Source organism: Lethenteron reissneri, chromosome 53, assembly GCF_015708825.2.
Source record: "Lethenteron reissneri isolate LAM-NWPU_2019-01 chromosome 53, ASM1570882v1, whole genome shotgun sequence".
In the NCBI taxonomy this organism is placed as follows: domain Eukaryota; kingdom Metazoa; phylum Chordata; class Hyperoartia; order Petromyzontiformes; family Petromyzontidae; genus Lethenteron; species Lethenteron reissneri.
This window is the reverse complement of record NC_083831.1, coordinates 9,839,765-9,863,389: the sequence shown is the minus strand read 5'-3', so window position 1 is coordinate 9,863,389 and position 23,625 is coordinate 9,839,765. Positions and strand designations below refer to the sequence as shown.

Genomic DNA, 23,625 nt, shown 5'->3' with positions numbered 1-23,625 from the left:
ACATCCATATCAGGGTTGCTCCAATTTCCTAAGAGCATCAAACATGACACAGAAAGTGTGGGGGTGATCAAAAGGAATGTTTGAATTTAGAAATCTCGAGAAGCATCCTGGGAGTGGTCATGTCTGGTTCCAAAGTGACAAGCTGTATTTGTCAAGCCATCCTTTTAACGTGGCACACAAGATGCAGATTGGCCACCCTGGTATTTATATGCAATGCTTTTACTTGCATCAAAACACGTTCCTTCGGAGTGGGCAGGTAGGAACTTGGTTTAACTAATCCGGGAGCTTACATGTTTGGGAGGGGCGCACCTCTGGTTGGCTGCTGGCTCGCAGTCACGTGACACACTTCGACCAATCCTAGAACGTACATGTTTGGGAGGGGACTATGCACGACAGACAAATAATCCCTGGTGGGCAGTGTGGAACTGTTGTTCCTACCTGTAAATGGTTACCCCTTCATCCACCCTCAACTTCTGCCGGGAAAGGTGGAACTTACCCAGGGGTTCTTCAGGGGTCCGGGATCCCAGTGAAGAGGACAGAAAGCCCGACACACAGGCGTGTTTCACCTTTGTTGGGTTTTGTGGCCAACAGACTAAATTACTCCAAGCACCTCCACTCGAGGCAAAAGCAGAGAGCACGAACCACACACAGAATCTTGCCACTTTTATCTTTATTGGTAAGAATGAGAAAAAGGAGTCAACACACGATGGCCACATTGATTGTGCCATAGGATGGACTTGCACAGGCTTCCCCAGATCAACACCATTAAATTCCTACACACCAACGCTAGCAATCTACCACACTTCCAAGAGGTTAACACGTGATCGATGAGCTTCTAGGGCTGTGAAAACAATAAAATGTACACAGAACTACCATTGGCGCAAGACCGTTTGAAAAAAACAAAAACAATCTTAACCTGCGTAAGTGTATTACAAAAGCGTGCGTGAAGTTGGTTCCTTTAATAAGTCCCAATTGTCAGTCATGCCCAAGTCACTCCCAGTGGAAGATTTTATCGATGACTGGTCAAAAATGTATCTTCATCACTCCCACATGGGTGACCCGCAAAGGAAACCGGACAATTGCAAAACAAACTCGTTGTGTAAAATGTTCAAGGGTTTGACGATGCATGAGGGATCGTTTGTTGACAACCGGGTCTTCACTAAGAATACGTGCAACTGATAAGACGTAAGTGAAAGTGTTACACCACATTTATATAAACTGAACATTAAAAAAAGGAAAATAATTCAATTGTTATTTTTTGCAAATGGCATAGAAAACAGATTCTCGGCGATTAAATTTGGTGACTAAACGGAATGTTTTAACACGATTGGCTATGATGATTTTTAGCGACAGGCAATTAGGCATGTCGAGTAAAAAAAAAGGTTTTTCGTCATCGTATCAAACACCGGAACGTAAATGAAACACAATAGGGTCCCAAAAGAATTGCGATGGTGACCAACTCAAGAAACCAAGATACATTTTTTGCACAATTACATTTTAAGTACTTTTTCAGGATTTTGTTATCGTGTGTGTGAGTTTATCATTTAATTTCCTCTCCCGGCCCCCCCCGCTATCACTGCAATGTGGGGGTCTAAACGACAAAATGAAAGGGGTAGGGGGAAGGAGGCAAGGTGGTTGGTGGATGGGTGGGTGATGGGGGGGGAGAGACAGCGGCATTTGGGCAGGCTCGTGGTGGCCACGTTTTAAATGGGCTTGCCCTCCAGGGAGATTACAGTAGAGCCTCCCAGCTTCTCGGCAAGAGTTAACCGATCTTGAATGTCGTCCAAGCCGTTCACTTGCCACTCGTGCTTGATGCCTGAAGACACGGGATGGGACGAGAAACACAAAAAGGGGAGACGCACGCGCGACGATGAGCAACGGACGCGAATCGTGAAAGCACCCGTATCTGTGTTATTGGTATCGTCAGTTGAGCGATGTTGGCGTAACTGCATAAAATCCGTGGCAAGGGTGGTGGTCGTGAATAGGCAACAGTGGGGTTGTCTTGAATGGAATAGGAGATGTGGAAGCAGATGTGAGAATGGTAAGAGGGACGGCATCAAAATGAACAGAAAATGTAATGCCAAATGTCAATCCACTGGTTACAGATAACCTGCCAGGAACACAGCACTTGGGCTGACACAATGAAGCAATCAAATAACACATGCCAAGTTGAAAACCCAACTTAGAATTATAAAAGAACACACAATACCCTTTTAAAAAGACCAAGACAGGATGTGTGAAATGAAAAAAAGCAAGAGTCTCCATGCTCAAAGCAGCTCAATGAGTGTGGTGTTGTTGGCTGTATCTCAATTTGGCTGGCTGTGAGCCACTGGTAAGAATTCCATCTCCCTACAGTGGGGACCAATCTATTCATAGGGCGTCGAATGTTGACGGCATATATTTTATCAAACCCAGAGATGATAATGAGCACTCTTCATTTCTTAAATGGGCACTCCGATGGAGTTTCCACCATCCAAATTTACAGCTGTAAGTTATAATCCATTAAAATGCCATGCACCTTTCACATGCTTGTTTATTTGTGTGGTTAGACGAGGCTGCGTGCCCTAAAGCATTGCGGCGCAGACTGTTGTTTTTACGTGAAAATACCAAATGCAAGTATGGCTTAACATGGAAACACTTTCGTCAACATGATGGGGATATCCATCGAGATGATTTCAGCTTCTTTCATCATAGATTCTAGAGTCAAATGAGAACCCAAATCCTTGTTAACCGTTTTGTGCAACTAACGCACTATAAATGAAAAAAACTCGCAATCCAAAAGACCAAAAATTAACTGTAAAAGCCAATTTTGAAAAGACAAAAATGTGTTGTACAGATCCTAAGTGGCTCTAGCCTGAGCTTGTCCGACTGATGTGGCCTAAGGTACTGACATTCCAAATGTCACTCACTTCATGAACAACTCAATCAGGATATTTCAATTCGTAATGTATATCATGTACCTTGGTAAAAACTTGTTTCTTAGGTCCATGCTATCCACAGGTCACTTAAGCTTAACAATTCGTATTGCTAAACGCTAATTGTTAGTGATAATTGTTTAGATGAACTAAGTGACCAATGGACAGTGGCATGGACAAACTACACATTTCCTTTGCATTATTTTTTTTTTTCACGTGATGTCTTCAAATATTTCCATGAAGGATTTTTGGTACCTTGAACAGCAGTTGCTAGTGGAAAAAACAACAAATCTAAATGTTTTTCTTTTTCAGATTTAGTGCAAGCCAACGTTTAAAATCCCACTTTCCACCAAAATAAAAAAAACCTTCTGTCTTTTCCACTCTGCTCTTAAGAAACACTGCTTTAAACATTAGCAAAGACAGTTTTTGTTGATGGGCAGAGGGAAAGCAGATCGAGCTTGAATCGGAGGCACATATGATACACTGTATTTAAGAATGTATTACACTATGGCAGAAACTCCGCTAATAACCTCAAGTGCCAAATAACGATCTGCTGACAAGTACCACCCTAAGTAGCGTGACGTCACATTGCATTCCAGAACCACCAAATCAGAGTTCTCAAGACCCCAGCCAGAGGGCTTTCAGAAGTCGAAGTGTCAAAGTGATTTCCTGCTCAAATGAGTAATCAGGCAGGGCACTCATCTCCTGTTACAACCGAGCCAATGCTGGAAATTCTGCATTTCTACGGGAGAAAAAATTTGACCCAAAAAGTACAACTGTACTTATTTCATCCACGCCGGAGCAATGATGCGTCGAGTCAAACCCCAACCAAGATTGGATTGTCATTCGCAACCTAGCGGCCGGCTAAAAGCTTTTGAGGACTTCAACAATTCCATTACATCTTCCCAATTCCACGTCTCCCACACTGGAGGAGACACAGAACACGCACCATCACGATGCACCACGCAGTGCTCGGCAGAATGCAGCCCGAATTGAGGCCAGTTGAGCTCCATTCACATGCAAAGTTAGAACTCATTCGTGTGCAAATTTAGAGACGAACAAAAGTGGTCTTGCGACTGCTGATCCTTGTGGACAAAATCAAGTCCTTCCAGAGGCCAAATCTCCCCACTCTAACACGAGTGAGACTTTTAAAAACACGTCACGAGCGCAATTTAAACGCTGGGCTGAACTCAACAGTTAGGAATGCTCCAAATAAGAAATTTGGCTCAATACGAAAGATCTACTGGAACTATGGTATCAGGTTGGAGTAGAAGCTGACTAGTAAGTCTTAAATAAGGACAGGAATTCATCGGTGGTAATAAGACGATGATAGAAGCCAACAGATGGGAGACTAACGAGACACATCATACATGCAAACAAGATGACATCGGAGGCGAAAAATACAGTTAAGCCTTAGAAGAGAGATGCAAATAAGAGGGCAGGTGGAGTGGATAGAGAGATGTGGCCAAGGGATATAAATGTGGTGAATTTGAGAGACAGGCAAGCGAAAAGATGGACTCGTTAAACAGGAGAAAAACACAATTGATGAGATATGTACAGGTAAGGAGAGGCAGATAATAGGCTAGCTAGTCAGACAGACATTGCAGAGGTGCGCATGCGGAGACTCACCCAACAGCGTTAACTGTGCCACGACCCTCACGGGGAATGTCACGTGACCACTGTGCCCAGCGTGAAATTAAATTACATGCTAATGTGGCTCTTTCACATGCAGACGTGTGAAATACTGGACATAGCTAAAACTGAAGCGATCCCCAACTGGTTAAATGGTTTTGTTTAATATCAACCTCAAATAATTATAGGTCTGGATATCAACCAGAACCAATTACGACACCCTACCTCAGAGCGAGGAGACAACATCTGTGGATTGTTTGTACGCCTGCTGGTCAATTAACAGACCGGGAGAAAGCGTCGAGCAGACTATGCAAAATCATGGTAAAAAAAGGCAAAACAAAGCCATTGCTTTGGGTGTGCGCTGGTAAATCTCAGTAATATTCTACAAAGAGTGCCTATGCAAGGAACCATTTCAGACGGCCTCAGGCTTCCCGACCGCAATTCGAAAATCAAAAAACACAGCTGGGTACGTAGGCAGCTTATTTTAAATCGGCGCGTTTTGTTTGCAGGAAGCCAGGGGAGAGATTTGATGGGATGCCTGCGGAATAGGTCCCCCGGTGGCAAGACAATTCAGGCGACACATTTTAATAATGTATCAAACAGAAAACCCCACGTAGCTTAGGTCATGGGAAGAATGTGCAAAAATAACCTGATTGTAATTATCAGCGAAACGTCGTACTCAAATTTTAAAATGCTGTTGATTCTCTCACACCGGTAGGCTAAAGTAGTGAATTATTTTATCTTTTGAAAAACGTGACATTTTTACTGTTTGGCCATGTCGGGTGGTGGAGGGTTACGACACATTTATAAATAAGGCGATCTGACCCAAAAACCTATATTATGAAAAATAACCTGTCCGAATTTTTTGGTCGAATCGTCAGTTCGTGGTGTTTCTCAGCGATCGCAGCTGAAGGCAGAACAGCCAGGATACAAGAGACCTCCCCCTCTGATGTTGCCCATGCATCGAAAACATCCCAAGCGCAACCAAGGTTGGTGAACTCGCAGGAAAAAAAGGTATGGGAGCTAGACGAGCACAAAACGCCTACAGCAAGACATGACCGTATCATTCCCAAACAGCCAGAACGGATTTTACTTCCTCAGATATCAAACAGCTCGACACGACAAACAGGCACGGCTCCCTAAATGCTGCACTTTTTGAAACATGGCTTTTTTTTTTAAGCTGCCAACACACTTGGGCAAGCTTCACGCGCGCAGCGTGCAGAACTGTAAAAATCAGAGTCAAGACACGCTGAATGCTTTTATTCACTTGAAAAAACCATACAACCCGGGCACAAAATGCGAGCCTCGTTTGTGTAGTTCCATTTGCTCACCGAGCAAATCAGTAGCGAGACATTCCAGAGCACTGCGGGGCCTTGTTATTTACAGACGAGCTTGTGTTTCAAACACGGCCCATTTTAGGGTAATCCACCGAGCGGTTGCCATGCCATGCCGTCTTTTCTTATTCGGCTCGACGCCGCGACAGGAATGCTCGGTGGTCCCAGCAGAGCCACGACTTAAAAAGAACCCTTCTTGAAAGCACAGCCTGTGCAACAAACGTGAGTCTAACTTTGGCAGTGAAAGGCACATAATGGCCAGCTCTTGTGGCAAGAATGTCCACGGGCTTTAGTGGAATTCCCAGTTTATGATTGCAGACGCACGCAAATGCCCCCCCCCCCCTCTATGCGGTGGCGTGAACTCGTGAAAACCAACAAGGCAGAAAAGATCAGTAGTTAACACCTGGGCTCAAATCTCGATGCCCATATCAGACAGAATAGCGTTCTTAAAGTTCGTCGATGTAATGACAAAGGTTAAGGTGCAAAGTCTGCAATTGCTTGCGCATGTCACTGTTAGCAGAGGCCTCCACTAGAGAGCTCTGGAGAGCCCTTCTGAACAGCATGTGGCATACACTTTCACACGGAGGAGGGTGACTACACTTTACTCCACCGCTAGTGACCTGTCAAACGACTGTAAGGCAGACAAAAATCAACTCATCAACACCAGGCTAAGTCATTCCATCTCGAAGACCTCAATCAAACACTGCGTGGTTCAACGTTATTTCCCTTAGGGTTGCTCCTCAAATGGTGAAGTTATGCGTGTACCGAGACAATAACACATCTCTAATTTAAAATGTCTTCATTCTCACATTTACAAGTAAACACAAATGGTTATAAGGAGAGAATGTGATGAAATGAAGTATGAGATAAAGAGATGAGATCGACAGAGATAACTTCTAAGCTTTAGGAGAAGTCATCTGCAGAATTGGCATGTATGACATTCGTCGGCCAATAAACGTTATCTGCGAAATTTGCTATTTCATGAGCATCTCCGGAACGTATCACCCGCGAATAACAAGGGAATATGTTACACCATGGAAGGATGACGGTCTTGGCTGAATTCGAACCACGATATTAATTTGCAAACTTATGATGGCAAATGGAGTGCTCTTACCAGTGCCACCCATTCAAATACATGTCAACATCACATGGAAATAAGAGTGTGGCATTCCACTACATGTGCATGCAAAGATGGAAATCTATCGTGAACTGGTGGGAGGGGGGGGGTTTGACGTCGAAGGAGTTTCGATTTTCATACCGAGAACGTATTAGGCTCTGACGAGGGCAAGATGCCAGTCCTTTCTCTAGGCAACGCATATTATTTATTACACATTTCAGTTTCACATTCCTTGTATGCTGAAAAGTATTTATTTATATTTTTACTCGAAACTGACTTTTAGAGATCAAATGGCGATGGGAATGGTTACACAATCCACGCTCATCTCTTTCGGCTAAAGCCTTTTGCATTAACTTATTACTCTTGCAACTATTGTTCTTGCTATGTACATCACCGAAACATAAGCTTATCAAAAGAACATGTGTTACTGAAGGGTCTTAACATTACTAAATGTCCCTGGTATTTAAAATTCGTACAAGTCGGAAGTGGATGGATAGATTAGAGGTCAGAGATAGAGCCAGCACCACTTAGATGCTGGATTTAAATCCTCTAGCTGCATACATTACCCTAAGAGAAATTATTTCACACCCATTTACAACAAACACCCAATCTTTTCTCTACAGCTCACACGAGTGCACGCACAACAATTGGAAGCCATTAATATCTGGTCAACATGGATATCCATTTTGTTCAATGCACAATGAAAGTCTGGTGGCGAGTGCAGTCGTCTGCTCATGTACGTTACCTGTAAACTTCTTCTTGATGGCTTCTTTGGAGCTGGCGTAGACCATTTTGCTCTTGAGCGGAGCCCCATCAGGAGCCCTGCGGCAGAAATAAAAAAAAACGATGAAAGATCGGTGGGAAAAAAATTATCAGGAATTGTGATTATCACCATCTTTACCCCCTAAGCCATGTATATGCCAGACAAGGTTTTGAAAAATCTGGGCCACTGTAACCTTACTACAGTCAACATTTAAGGAAAGCGAGCTCGCTTTTATAACTGGTGCGCATGCACTTTGGGGCTTGATTCCATGCTACTCACGAGATTTCTAGAGACTTTCCTAAATTTAACTCTGGAGCCTAAACTGTTATTTTGAATAAATCTTTGACGAGTCCAACAGCAACGCCATACGATTCCATGTTTCAAGGTACTACTTCGGTGACAATTATAGTGGGCTTCAAAGCAACTCAGCCTCAAACAAATGCCTAAGTCCAATAAACATAGCCTCTGTGTTATCTGCATAATGAAATATATGTTTAGCAGTGTCCCTCTTCAAGAGACACCACAGAATATAAATCGCACAAGTGTTAGTTCTTATTTCTTCCCCGGCATCTTACAAGTTTAGTTGAAGGCGATTAATCTAGATTGGCTCATAAGGATAATTAAGTAAATAACTGTAAATGTGTCGTTAAACAATTATCTTTATTAAACAACTTCAAGAACAAAAAAACTACCTTTCAGTAACCATGCAAGTCTCTACTGGACATCAACAGTCTAAACGCAGCACCAGTAAGCTCAACCCGATGGTGAAGTCATGTGCACATGCCAATTTTCTGCACAATCGTCATACAAAAAAGCAATCCCTCCTACATTATGTATATTAAGTGTTGCATCTTCAGATAAGAACTGTGGTGCGAGAACAGTTTAACATTCCCATAAGTTCAATGTTAGTTTTACTAATTTCCAACAGATGGCAGCAGTGAGGTAATAGTTTAAAATGGCGGCTGGCAGATCCGAGTGAGGCAGAGATCAGCCAGTGAATTCCTTTCACTGCAAGTAATCGACAATTGGCATTCACCATAGTGCGATAGGTTTTGTTTATATATGGTGAACTGTGTTGATGCAAGCACTACGCAAGTGAACTAAGTAAAATAGCAGAACATTTTATTTTTTAAAGACAACATTTGTTTTAAGGGTGGCCTCCAAGGCTGTGGCTGCAGTCAAACAAAGGTAAAGATAAATGAAATACTTAATTCGGCCAATCACGTCGTCGGCCCAATTCGACTTTCACCTAAGGAGAGGCGTGCGCGCGACCATCAACGTAGCGCAATATATGCACATTGTGAATACAACCATGAGGAACTATCCCTCCATCCCTACAATGACACCACCAGACCTCAAAAGCAAACCCAAAGAAGACAGTGTTAACCGTGTAGCTAGCATCTTCCCACCTTAATGCTTGCAGTCGCTCTTAAGGACAAAACTGACGAGCACGGTTTGCTGGGCCTCGAACGCAATACGCTAAACAGGACTAAGTCACGGCTAATAAGTAGTCAAGCGCACACCATTAGTGTCAGTGTGGCGTTGTCAACAAATACTGCCAAGCAGTAAAATTATGACTCAAAAAAGTGGCGACAGGACAACCTTGCACCAATGTGTCCACCTGAAATGACTCCAAAGTCTTCTGCCTCGCAATAAAAGGTCACGGTACTTAAAATAATTTCTTGTCAAATGCCGCAGAAGCTTAACCAATGGCAACAGGATGCACATGCATCCACCCCAGTTGAGCTAGTGTGCGGAAAAGCAGCCATTTTATTATTACTATGCCCTGCGACTAAAGATTAGGTTTCACGTTTTCCACGTGTGAGTCATACAACTGTGTCCCGAGCAGTCTTTTCAGCAACATTACAATGGACGGCTAAGCTGACAGCAGTCTCGGGTAGCGTTACAGAAAGGCGCTAACGACAGCAAGACCCCAGCCTTGAGATAAATGTACATCCCCCATCCGAGAGCGGAAACAGCCCCAGTGTGTCCAGCTCCAATGTGCCCGCTGCAACTGCATCCCGACTGTCACCCAAACACTACAATGTAGATTATACACCTGGGATGGATACCTTACGGTTAATGATGGCACAAGTAAAATTTTAATCTGAAAAGACACCAGGGTGTTATAAGTCTTCAAGAAAATCAATGACAGATAATTAGTACACCAAGAAACTATGGATGAATCACCACAATGATTAAGACCAACTCAGGATTAACACTCATGCACTTGATGGCGAGTAAGAATCTATTTTTAACTCACATCTGTTGTCTGGATGTCTTTAAAATAAACCCTGAAGCCACCATTGATTTTGCACTTACCACAATGGCAGTTAATTGATTCTTGAATTAGATTCGGACTGTTAATCGTGACAATAAGTTGAAAAAAATGAAAAACGCCAGAGATAAAATTGTTATATGCAGTTTCTAATCCATGCCGTCATCCTAGTCTTCTTTAAAAAAATGTTGTGGTACACTGGTCCCTTAGTTATTACTAAGAGACCAGTGGACCACAACATTTGGGAAGACAACATTTGGGAAGACAAGCACAAAACAATGATAATACAAAGTAAACTGTAGACTAAAAGCCAGGGCAGTGGTAAAAAAAAAAACCTTTGATGAAACGAGGACCGAGGAAACAATCTAGGACCAAGACAAACGAGTGAACCACACAAGACGACCAACAGGGCAAAGACAATAACGAGAGAAAATTAAAAACACAATTTGTCGGGGTTTGAAATAACAGGACAGACAATCACCAATGACTAGGGTAGAGCCATTGGGGAGGTACAAAAGAACCAGGACACATCGGAATCTCTGAAAATACTGGAAGAGGGGAGAACGATTAAATGTGCCACTCAAGACAATGAATTTACAGATTTCACAGGACAGGTACCTCAAAAAATAGAGTAATCATGAGAAAACCATTACAGGTTGTAACTCTGCGCATCTTCTTCTTTTATATGGCTAAATGTAGATGCAGAGCAACAACTACTATCTCACATTCAGGCGGCGGTCAAGCCAGACAACCACCTCAGGAGCAGAGGAGCCAATCTCAGTAATACACTGCCCCGTGAGAGAGAAAGCGAGAACAATAAAGGGCAAAGCCCAATCTGGGACTAACCAAAAGATGAAAACCAGGTCCTCCTTCTTGGTCTCGCGCGTCTCGTAGGTGGCATCGTAGAGCGCGTAGCGGCAGTCATCCTTGGGCAGCAGCTTGACGAAGGTGTCGTAGGGGTCCTTCACAGTCTCGCCAACGTCACCCACCAGGATCTCCTTGCCTTCCTCGGCGATAATGTTCCGCATGTCCGGGCTGATGCAGAAGAGCACCGCCTTCTTCCTCTTCTTAACCTCCTCGGGTGTCGACGACTTGCGCACCTTCATGTTGTTAAAGATCTGGACGACGTCGTCGGATACAAGCACTCCCGAAGCCTGCAAGAAATTGTCATATAGCCACAGGTTAATCCACCGATAGATTTAGGCCTCCCCCTCAACCTACCGCCACTTCACACAAACCTGCAATCTAATAATTCAGCTAGCGGATGCACACAAACTGATTACATTACTCCATCTCCTCGGGAGATGTCCTCTCGGAAGCACCCATTCCAAGTTGCCACTCCCGTTATCATTTTCCTTGAGGAGCAAAACAAATCGACTGTAAGTGCAAAAAGAATGCCGCATGAAATAAATTGTTCTCAAAAGACTCCATTGTTGAAATTCCAACCCTGGGATTATTAGTGTGTCATCTGCTGCCATATGGAAATCCAAAGACTATGCACAGCTCTTTAAAGGGCATGATTTTGAAAACTGTCAGTGGTTCGCAAAATTGTGAAGATTTGCTTCGATGTTATTTATGAATGCTGGTTGTAGAGGCCTCTTTTCAAGCACATTTGTCTTTCACAATTTGAGAAAGGCATTTTTTTACTTCGACCGTACAATGCAAATTTATTGCTTACATTCTTCGTGTGCATTTTTTCCACCATCCCAAACGTGCCATCGGCATACGGGCAGCGTAAAGCATTTCCCCATTCTCCTCCAGACAGCAGCACAATGCGCCACTTTGTGGAACTGTCCAGAAATTAGACCTTTACGTCACTCTTACCACACTTCTGCTGACATTAGTAGAGTTTGGCGAGTCTGACAAAGCAGACCTTACAGCTAGGCCTAAGAATTGCACGCAAAATCAAAAAGATACTCATGTGTAGGTCAGTTTACAGAGGTAGAGAACATCGACTCGCTATGCTTGGGAAGTGCTCAGTTTTTAGTAAGGCGTCTGGAAAATGAACCCAGAGTTTCAAGTTTGATCAGATACTCGAGACAATAGCATTGTCCCCAGTGCCACCTGGTACAGAGAATGAAAAATCCATGGAGTATGAACACAATTTTAATTAACAAGCTTAGTGTGGGGGGGGGGCACTTTGCCCCACCCGCACCACATTATTATTATAACCGTCAGTAGGGTAGCTACAAAAGAGAGACGTCCCTCAATGTGGACATTGCACTCCATGTACAAGAGGGCCATGCTACCCAGCCCTTAAAGCACGAGTCAAAAATAACGTTTTGCAGTAAAACAACCCACCGAGCAAGAAATGCTTTGCATCACTCTGCACAACCATGGAGGCTGTAAATAATTTGCCGACAAAGCTCAGCAACACAAGGCCAACCTGCTTGAGGATACGGGTAGTCAACACTTCCTTAGACAATGTGGTCATAGTGGCGGCTGGAGGTGTTGCATTTTTTTTGTCCCCCTTCCTTAAAATCAATAGCAAATAAACATGCACTACACGTTCTCGGCCCGTTCTCAGCCGCTCAGCAGTGCGAAACACGACGAGTGCACAGGCCTTAAAACACCATCTGGATGTTGTAAAGCGCCCGAGACACGCTACGGTACACTCAGGAGCGGGCGTCAACGAGTTCCCCATTAATCCCTGGCTCAAAAAACAACACTGCCTCCAAATTGGGTTACACACATTCCAGTCCATGCCCTCAAAAATGTCACGCATCGGCCATGGAAAGGCGTAAACAGTGCTTAACAATGGCTCAATTCAACAGCAGGCTTCTTCAGACCTCAAGCCATGTCTGTATCAGAGCGCTGAATCCGGATTGTCAAGACTAGTAGCTTCATTGCTAGAACCTGCCTCAACTGAGATTAAACTGATGATTTCAGTTCGGTCACCATGGGCTCCAAAAAATAGGTATTGTTCTAGTTTGGTTTTACAGTGAGTCTGGTAATAACCAGGCTCTCATCTGGATTCAAGAAAAAATTATCCAAGTCCAGCTCTGCTTTTACAATGTGATCCCTCAATCATCCACACAGCTGGAAAGGGCACACTGTAGTGAAATCGTAAGACCATCTCCGAAAGCTATAAAAGGCTGTGTCACTTCTGGGCCATTGAATACTGTGAGGTGTGGCTCTGGCATCTGTCTAAAAAACTTTAAACGGCCTGCCGAAAAGCAAATAAAGCTGGCACAAACATAAAACATTCTTGAAACCTAGGAACGAAAATGTCCAGTCATACCTCCAAATCAGACATTATCCGTCTACCCTACAGCGTGCTCAAACAGAACTTGCAGTGCAGCCAGTTTAAGTAAACTATACCTGTGTGCCACGTCTAAAAAGCCACCTTCATTAATTGGCCACACCTGCTATAGGGAACGTTTAAACCTCAGATGGTACCACTTAGCTCTTGTGTGGAATCGAGGGAAAGTGTGAGAAGCGGCTGGTCGACATAAATTCGTAATGCTACGGAGCGAAGAAGGGAACAGCAAAAATATACAGTAGAGTGTGTCCTTTTTTAGGACAAGGGGCCCATTCAGTAAATGCAGAAGTAAAATTTGCATCGCAAAGCAAGACTTTTGTCAAGTATATGAAACGCTGTTTCCCCCCCACATCAAGATGTCAATATTCTAAAGAGAGGACGCATGTGCCCATGCGACCCTTGCAATGTGTTTTTTGCCCACCAAGCAATTAACGCAGTCATTTCATGGATTAACGATTCAGGGTCGCAAATTTGTCCGGGATTGGCTTTAACTTATTTTGACCATCTCGTTTGTATTTTATCGATGTTCGTCTCATTTGTAGCGTTATTGGCTCCATTTATATAAATGCACTATTAGCATAACATTGAAGGTATGGATCATTAAAGTCATAATCTATAATAAGTGCATCATTCCAGTCTTACGGTCCAGTATGCCCTGTGGGCTTGAGCAGCCTTTCCCTTGGCTTTGAAACGTACAATTCCATCTCGCTATGCATATTAACTCATGAACTTACTTTTTATATATGGTTTACTAATTTTTACAAACCTGCCCCCCTCCTATGATGAAGTAGACATCGTTGGTTTTTAGGCATTTCATGTTTAAAATATTTCTATTTTACATATTACCTTGGCACGAGTCTTTTAACCACTAAGTATTTTCGTCGAGCCACGACAGGCAATTCCATTGTAGCCGAAGCAGGGTTCAATGATTGCGGCTAAATGCCACACAAACCCACCCAGCCCGCGAATTGGAAAACGCCACGGTGGTTGAAGTTACTGCCAACAAGGATACGTAGCATTCCTGCACCTAAGGCAAAACCCATAACTCACAAAATGTCGTGGGTTTAGTCTGACGCCCACCCAACACAGGCCATTTCAACCACTGCCTCAACAAATTTGCTAATTAATTTTCAAACTCCAAATAAGGAACACAAATTTTTTTCTCAAGTACTGCTCATCCAAAGTGCCAGTAAAAAAATATAATTATTTATCTCTGGTGAAGGCCTATCCGTTAAAGGAGAATGCAAACATTACAAAAGCATGTTTGTTTGCATGTTTTACCACAAGCATGTGTGGTTAATGCAGACGTGATGCCTTGCAATAGGTATCTAGTGTTTGAACATCTTAACAGCTGCATTATGCTGGAAAGGGTAAAGCCTAATATTTTTCCATCCTATTGTCATTTTAATTAGATATTTATTCAGCCAAGCATAAAACCATTCTTTAAAAAATCCAGTCTTCCAAATTAAATGAATCAGGGGGTGGGTTAAATATTAATAATTCAAAATGATACGCTTGAGCCAATAAGCTGACAGAATCACGAGCTGTTTTGACAAAATGCCTGGGAAAATAAAGTTACACATGGGAGGTTTTATAAATATTAAATGCAGGTGACTTTCAAATTTGGAACGTGGGTAGACAAACCACAAGAGCACACACTTGCGGATAAAGCCAATGGGGTCTTTAATCCCTGAATGACAGAAAAAAACCCTTCTATTCGGGATAATACTAAATATACATGTACCAATACAGATTCAATGAAAAAAAAAATCACAGAATATGCTCACATTACATGAATGACATATTGCACGTAATATGTTTTAATTTGGACATGTTATTGGTCAATTTGACCCCTGCTGCCAATACAATCACCATAACAGAAAAAAGGAATCAATGGTGGAGCTGAATTGCAACCCCCATTCATGACAATTTATATAATAGCTACAGGCCTAATGCTGACCAATGGGTCATTCCAAAACATGAAAACTTTAATTATGACGTAGGAGCACATCATGGTAATGGACAACTGGCAGATGACAGAAACGAGATTCAGATCAATTTCAGCACTATTTTTATCAACTCTTCCATTTCCTCTGAAGTACTCATTCCTATCAGAGGCCTGTATTTTTCAAATTTCATCCTCTAGACCATTCAATTTAGACTGCATACCACCTCTCCTTTAGTGGCCATCAAGAGATTTAAAAGTTGTGGCATTATCCTTACATTTTCATTTATTTAATAAAATCACTTATACGGCATTGACCTCACTCACATTCAACCCTTTTCGGCACAATGATAAACATTTTTGCCGTGTTGTTGGGTTTCAGTGTCTCCTGCACCCTCACACGGGTTTACACGCTTGGGGTTGTCCGACGCCACTCAACCATCTCCCAAAAAACATTTCTTAATGATATTTCCCCCCAAATGTCTGGTTCGCTATGTTGCATATACTGTGCATTGAGATGCAATGGCAGGTAAGCACTTAATAACCTTCATCTGCCAATCTTTACTTTCACCACCATGGCAAGAACGCCGTGTTATGCTTGTGACACGCACCACATGATAAAATGCCACCATAATAACTAAAAAGCAATCAGGGAGTACAGGAACTTTTCACCACAGCAAGGGAAATGTAGCATTGCTTTGAAGGCGTTTTATTGACTCTCAAATGGAAAATCATTGGAAAAATTAAATAAAATAATTGTAAAGGCAATGCCTCGCAGCAGGACCTGTGATGCATTAGTGTACACAATACACACACCACAAAGCAATTTTAAAACAGCTACACTGCAATGCAGTGGAAATTACTCACGCTAGGATTGTCAGATTGCTATCAGAATCACCATGGACCGATAACCACTGGGCACCTCCACACTGAAATTGTGTATGCGGCAGACTATTTGGCATGAGCCAGGGAAGCTTGAGTCTGGGGGTCCCACTGCAGACAATTTTAGGCCAATGCAGTGCATATTTTAAGGGTGGCCAATTTTTCAGAAAATCCAAGCACAAAAGCCACAGAATATCTCTACAAAACGTGCTGCCTTATGGCTGGCTGTGCCAACAATTATTTGGCTGCAAGCAATACAACATCATACGTTTAGAGCATTTACCTGCTATACATTTTCACATAAGCCAATTCGTTGAGCTATCATTTATGGCCAGGTCGCTTCTGAAAAAGAGCTATAGAGCTAAGTGGGCCTTACCTGGTAAAAAAAATAGTTAACCGTTAAGTGTAGTATCCAAACCCTGCTGCATTAAAGTCAGTCCATTCAACCAACCATCCAATTAATCTGCTTTCCCTTTGCCCATTCCAATAAGAGCACTACTGCATGGAAATTAGACATTTTCCAGAACAAAGAAATCGCAGGCAGCACAATGCTGTTTTTGTAAATGGCAGGCTGTAATTGCATCGTCGATGCACATGCCAAACTTAACCAGCCGATCCATAATCCATTGCCCGCTCTATAGTACATGCAGATAATGTTTTTCGCTTCTATTTTCCCCAGCTCATCCCCAAGCCTGCCTGGATAAACAGCCCCACCCCCCCCCACATGACTATGCTGCAATGGAAGACGGCGGTGGGAGTTACATAATTATCGAACAAGGGTGCACATCCTCCGAGGCCATTTTGAGGACAAAAAAACGAGTGTAGGAGGGGAGGGGACGGGTGAAGTCGGCAGTACGAACATAACGGGGCCCGCGATAGCGTTTTCCACGCTGTACTGAATGGCATTGTGCATTCGCATGAATAGCACTGTACCTCCCCGAACCCATGGGGATTACGACGATCTGGTCGATGTGTGTTTTTTCCCTTCCAGGCAACTTCAATGCAAATGTAAAAGCCGGGAAATAAAACAATTAAGGCGCATGTGGAATGTTAGGTTTATAACAAAAAACAGACTTCCATTTATGTTCTACAGCTTGGACTTTGCCAAGTACAGTGCTCAGGAAGGCAACAAAAAATCCTGCACAATTCCTGCCTCAGACCCCTATCCACATCCACAAATAGCCTGCTCATACAAGGCATTTTACAAGTGATGGCTTAGCGTTTTCCCCCCCTATTCCTCGGGTCATTTCCCAGGATTGGTAAAGCACTTCATCAGTCCCAATAAAAAGCACACTAATATGGATACAAGTAGTGTTCGTGTCTTCTAAAAAATATACAATTTAAAATCGTCAGTTATTGGCAAGCTCGTTTTATAACATTTCTCGACTAATGTCACTGTTGGATTCGCCAATAGACAAGGAAGCCTTGGTGTTAAAGACTTGTGCACGTCTCATTTATCAACCTGGGCCCTGGATACAGAAGTCGGATTTGTGCTATTAGGCAACGCCCTGTAAAAAAGAAACCCAGGTTCCCTGCACACTATCATTCCGCAGGATGCGTCAGACTTGCAATATTGAGTGCCCTTTCAAGGTGTGGGGGGGACGCAGTCGGCAGGTCCCACATAAAGGCTTGGTGGGCACGAATACTCAAGCACACCATAACACAGTCGATTTCTATTTAAATTTGAGGTCCCCTGGCTCGGCACAGTTGTATTTAAACTATCCTCATTGAATTGTTCGAGAGCACATTGAACATTAATTAAACCCTCTTTGTAAATGACACCTGGGGGGATAGTTAAATGAGAGTTATTTCTGACAGTTGTGTAAATTGTTCAAATGTGGACTTTGTGACACCAAGGCAAAAACTTGCCAATTACAGGAGGGCGTTAAGCATCCATTTTCCAGTATTAAAAATGACATTTCACAAATATCCAGCAATGTCCAGAAGAAATTACCAAATGGCTTAAACTGCCCACCCTGTTGAAAGCGGCCCAGTGATGACAGCTCTGAACAGAAGGTTTATTGAACTTAAAGTGCAGCCTGAACGCCCATTTTAAAATGTAAATCCATTACATGTGTAATTATAAAAACACACATCTCATGGATTTCTGCTAAGGGAATAGCACAAAAAGGGCATGTAAGGGCAGTTGAGCCTCCAGTCGAAATGTAACGTCAGACTGTAAAACTATAAAAACACAAGAACAAACTGGACCACGTTTTCCACATACACTTGCTTAAATAAAAAGACTGCGTTTAGTGATTGTACAGTTTTCTAAAAAAAAACAGCGAGTCCCTTTCAGTTCGCTGACAGACCAACCATTGAACGAAGCCGTTCGCTTCAATCTCAAGTACAGGGGAGTTGCTGTTGGCATCATATGATGCTGCAGACCATAAAATCAACGGCCACAAACGCAGACATTATTACTCTCCAAGCACCTTGATACCACGAAGGTATACGATAACATTTAGAATAAAGGGAAATAATAAAAGTGGATAACGTCACGGTGAAATGGTTATCACACTGGACTTGCAATCCAGCGGTCGCTAGGGTTCGATCTCCGGGCACGGCAGTTGAAAACAATGGACAAGTCTCAAAATCCCTTCACCAGTCTATTGTAGGAAAGGGGTACACACATCGGTTACATCATCGGCAAGTTGGGTGTGGTGGAGTAAAGTGTGCGGATACAGTACTCGCGCACATCGAGGACATTTGGCTGGTGTGGAAGAGGCAAAAAGAGCTCTCTTTGGTGGATGCCCTGCCACGAGTCGTGGGTAAATCAAGACATTTCAGGGCTGCACCTTTCCCACGTTTTAAATCTTTCAATGAATCACACATTTGCACGCTCGCCACAGAGGGCATTCGAATGTGGGGTTTCACAGAACAATGTCCAATCAACAGTGGACGTTGTTAAAGCCCCATCCGCGCAAGCTGCACGTTAAAGACCCCGTGGCAATTACTAAAAGTGAGCTGCCCTGTTTGTGTGCTTTTGTCAGACATTATTCAAATAAATCATGCATAATTACATAGCTATGAAATAAAAATCTAAGTGGCCTGTTTCTATTCTTGCAGGGAGTGAAAAGCTCCTTTTGTTCAGAGCCAAGGTTTCTCCCCCCCCCCCCCGTTTTTGGCCAAACCACTCCAGGTCATAATTTGCATACACATTATTAGACGGCACACACACAGCCCACCATCAATATATAGATAATAACATGTAATCAGGCACAGCCGATAAATTAAACACGGTAAAAAGGGGGAAGAGAGCTTCGTTGAAAACAAACACGCTCGCACAGTGGAAGCAATGCTCCGTGTGGTACACTACTATTTAGTTAGACAGCGTCAAATTACACAGCTGCTTTGTCGAGACAACGTACAATGGCATTAGGGAGAAATACAAAAACCTTGTACACACCAAAGCACTGTACTGTTACCTAGAGATGGGTCCCCCCCAACCCGTGGCTGCACTTGCAAGATAGCCTCAGCCAATTTGGGATGTGCCGACCGAATTTATTTAAACCCTTGGTACAGAGAAGGAAATCCGGCGAAGGAAAAGGGCGTTTCAAGGCCTTGCGAGGCAGTTGAGAGAAAATGAGCGACCCCCTCCCCCCAGTGAAGATGACTACCCCGTTGGGGTCTGGCGGGCAGCCTTTTAGAATAAAATGGACTTTGTTTCTAGTCGTATGGCAAGGCCAGTAACTACATGCGAGGGTGGTAAACCAAGCCCACGCACCTTTATATATTCACCGCATATACAAGCTCAACGAGTACAACGTTAGGGTGGATGAGTTACACATATGAAAAGCAGCCAGCGAATTCGTGCGTACAGTAATTTTTCATCTTTTTTAAAATAAAACAAAACTCTTCAAAATAGCAGGAGATTCGTGGCATACCAGCAGCAAGACCCAAGAGTTTTACTTCACCCATTAAGGGGCGGGGGTAAAAAAAATCCACGTTAAATTGACCGAATCGATATGTAACGTCCGGGGACGCATTGTAGGCAGCAAAAATGTTAATTGTTCAAAGTAGATTGTCCTGGAGCAAATCATAAGCACTGTACATGGGGAATATAAACAGGTGTAGGAGTAGTCGTGAAGGTGGAAGATTTGGGTAATGGGGGTAGGTTGTTTGCAAATACATAATAAAGTGCTCGCTCATTCCGACATAACGACTTCTGTAAGCGAGAAGTGGTTATACAAAAAAATACGCACACGCGTGAACACCGCATAGAGCATAATAGCGGCCCTAAAAAAAACACCACCACCAAATCTGCAAACCACGCCAACTAAACAGGTTTAAATAAAAATGTAACGTGGAAATAATTTGGTGTCCTCCTTCGATACTCGAGATTGTCACAAAAAGCGCTGCAAGTCGCCCTGAATAAGCCCGGTCAAGTGAAGAGTTTCTCGAAATATTATAATTGGTTTTTTACCCGGCAACAAAACTGACACCTTTTTTTACAAGGAGTCATGTTTGCATTGACCACAATACCTGCAGATTGCATTGACCACAATACCTGTAGATATTGTGGTCAATGCAAACATGACTCCTTGTAATAAAGGTGTCAGTTTTGTTGCCAGATAAAAGGGTAAAAAAACAATTATCATATTTTGATACGGGTAAATGAGGTTCCAATGGAGTTTCTCGAAAGCCGAGGAGATGCTGTTGCACCTGGGAACGACGGTGAACAATACGTTGCCGATGTGGGCTCGTTTGCCCGAGGGGACTGGGGGAGATGGTCTACGCGTCTGGCAGCAGAGGGCAGCGGCAGCAGAAAACATTGTTGTACTCATAATCAACGTTTTTGGGTTTAGATCGCGTTATTTATAAATGTGTCGTAACCCTCCACCACCCGACACGGCCAATCAGTAAAAAAGTGTCACATTGACAAAAGACAAATAGTTCACTGATGTAGCCCACCGGTGTGTTGAAGCGTGAAACCACAAGATTTACAATTTGAGTACATTGTTGTACTGTAGTTCCTATGCGTACCTCGGGAACGTCTAAACCAGGGGCGAGGAACCTTTTTTTTCTGCCAAGAGCCATTTTGGTATGTATAACATCATTCGCGGGCCATACAAAATTATCAACTTCAAAAATTAGCCTGTGAAATTTGGTCAAACATTTCATTAGCTCACCCCTAATGCGATGGCTGGAACTGCTTCTCTTTGGTGAGGTGTGTTATGTTAGCTGGTATTGATGATGTTGCTGCTACACGCAACTTCTTTTCCAGATTTGCTCTTAGATTTATTGAATTTCGAGTCCCACCTGCGGTTGCCTTGGCAGGGCCACACCAAATGATTTCATGGGTCTTGTGCAACCCGCGGGCCTGACGTTCCCCACCCCTGGTCTAAACCCTTCATCAAATCAGCACGGATCCCAGCCGGTGGGTTGGCGAAGCTTTGGTCCAAAATACCCGGCATGGAAATGTTTCTCTAAAGTAGATTGACATCCGAGTGGGGTTTTCTTGTGCGTCTGTGCATATTTGCGATAAGAATTTGAGTTGGGTGGGCGAGGTGGTGGCGGGGACGACTTATAGCCCGTGGTATTTCACGGGTAAAATTACCAATTTGTTGTAAATAGTCATGGTAATTACACCATCTGAATACGTAACTAAAAATACGTGAGAACGATTCGATGTGAAATACCGAACAAAGGGATAGATACTACAGACCGACAACCATAATTACCGAACTACACCAAAAAAATGTCTTTCGCATGCAACGGTGGCACTTTTTCTTTAACTCAAAACTTAAATATGGGTATAAACGCCGCAAGAAAACCCGTAGATAATGTTTAACAAAGGCTTTTGCATTCGATCGTAATTAGACGAACACGTTTTCTCGTCGCACAATGGCAAATATGGCAAGCGCATGCACAAATTCCAATCCGCTGACACGCGATAAGTTAAACCACCCCCCATTACAATTATTTATATATAAAATAGATACCAATTCAACAATAGCGTTATTATACGTACATTGCTCGACCGCACATCTTAAATTGTATTGGTTTGTGTCACAGACGGGTCCCGTTTCTGTGTAACGCAAGCGACGGAGCCTTAGACAATAGCTCTGGGCAAAACGACGTTTGACTGTACCAACAAATTCTTTTTTTACGGTAACATTTTTTGTTTTACGCTCGAAAAGCCGACGTTTAAACAACATGCGATTTATCAATTTGTCATTTTAAATATTTAAAAGAAACTCAATTTTTGTGTCGCCTCACCGAGGCTGGGTTAAAAAAAAAATAAGAATATACCACTCACCATATTTGCTCGAGCGGTTCTTCTTCACACGTACTTAAAAAAATGTGTTATTAAATATCTTCGCTCTATATACTTCGCGTTGTATTAAGTAGTTATGTTTTTTTCTCTTTCTCTCTCTTACACACCAACAATAAGCGTCGTCTACGACCGCGACCACACAATGACGGAGCGAGAGCGCGCAAGAGACTTTGGGCGTGGGACCAAGACGAACGGTTCAGGCAACTCCCCCCCACCCCACCCTTTATAACGACATCTCTGATTGGCGGAGACACCATCACGTGAGCTCGTTCAACCAATGGGATCGCGTGTTACGTGCCAGACCGGTGGGGGCTCTTTCCGTTGCTCGCGCGCGCGCGGTCGTTTCGCGTTTTTTTGTTCGACGGTGGCAGACATCTTCCGGAAGAAGAAGCAATCTTCCTCTTCCGGAAGAGACGTACTTTTCCTCCCCACGTCTCACCACCCACACTAGATCTTCCGGAAGACGTCTTCCGGTGTCCCGCTGCCCTCATTGCATCCAAAAAAGGAAGTGCGCTCTGCCGGGAGGGCGTGGCCTGACCACGCGACCGTTAACGTGGAGCTCTGCCAAGGGGGGTCGTTAGGAGGGTGGGAGGTGGGTCAACCAAGTAAAATAAAAATAAAATAAAAATCACGACGTTTATTAATTTTAATTTTTTACCTACGTGACTTTACCGAAAAAGCCTAAGAATATGAATACTTGCAGTCACGAAAGCTTCAAATCTAGAATCAACAAGAGCGCCTTCCAGAAGGGCCTTTCGGTAAAGTCACGTAGGTAGAAAAATCATTTTAAAAATCACGTAATTTTTCTGTCGGTGTGACTTTACCGAAAGAGCCAAAAACTATCTACGTGATCATAGGACCTCTTTTGCCAGTACCAAAATATGAAAATAGGTTTTTTCCCCTTTTTTCTGGCAAAAAGTACGCCTTTTGGCATCCTCTGGTCTAACACCGTTTGAGACGAGGCTCAAAAGAAAGCTGTCTCTGGTGTGGACCAATCAGTTTCAAGGACAATGTATATATTATCAGAGTATGTTTTTTTGTTTGCAATCTGACCACAAGCGTTGTGGTTAATGCAGACATGATTCCTTGTAAAAGGTTTCAGTTTGGCGTTTTAACATCTTAATACCTATTTTTTTGCCAGAAAAAAAGGGGAAAAACCTGTTATCATATTTTGGTACTGGCAAAGGAGGTCCCATGATCACGTAAATAGTCTTTGG

At 43.1% G+C, this 23,625-nt stretch overlaps 1 protein-coding gene across 1 annotated transcript; it reads right to left on the bottom strand.

Moving 5' to 3' along the window:
• Positions 1-653: 653 nt before the first annotated feature.
• LOC133356384 (cofilin-2-like) lies at positions 654-22,607 on the bottom strand. Its single transcript, XM_061573869.1, has 4 exons — positions 22,391-22,607; positions 10,886-11,193; positions 7,744-7,820; positions 654-1,816 (listed from the first exon to the last, which is right to left on the bottom strand). Exons 1-4 carry the CDS (start codon positions 22,391-22,393, stop codon positions 1,704-1,706), a joined length of 501 nt encoding a protein of 166 aa, XP_061429853.1. The 5' UTR covers positions 22,394-22,607; the 3' UTR covers positions 654-1,703.
• Between the last annotated feature and the right edge of the window lie 1,018 nt (positions 22,608-23,625).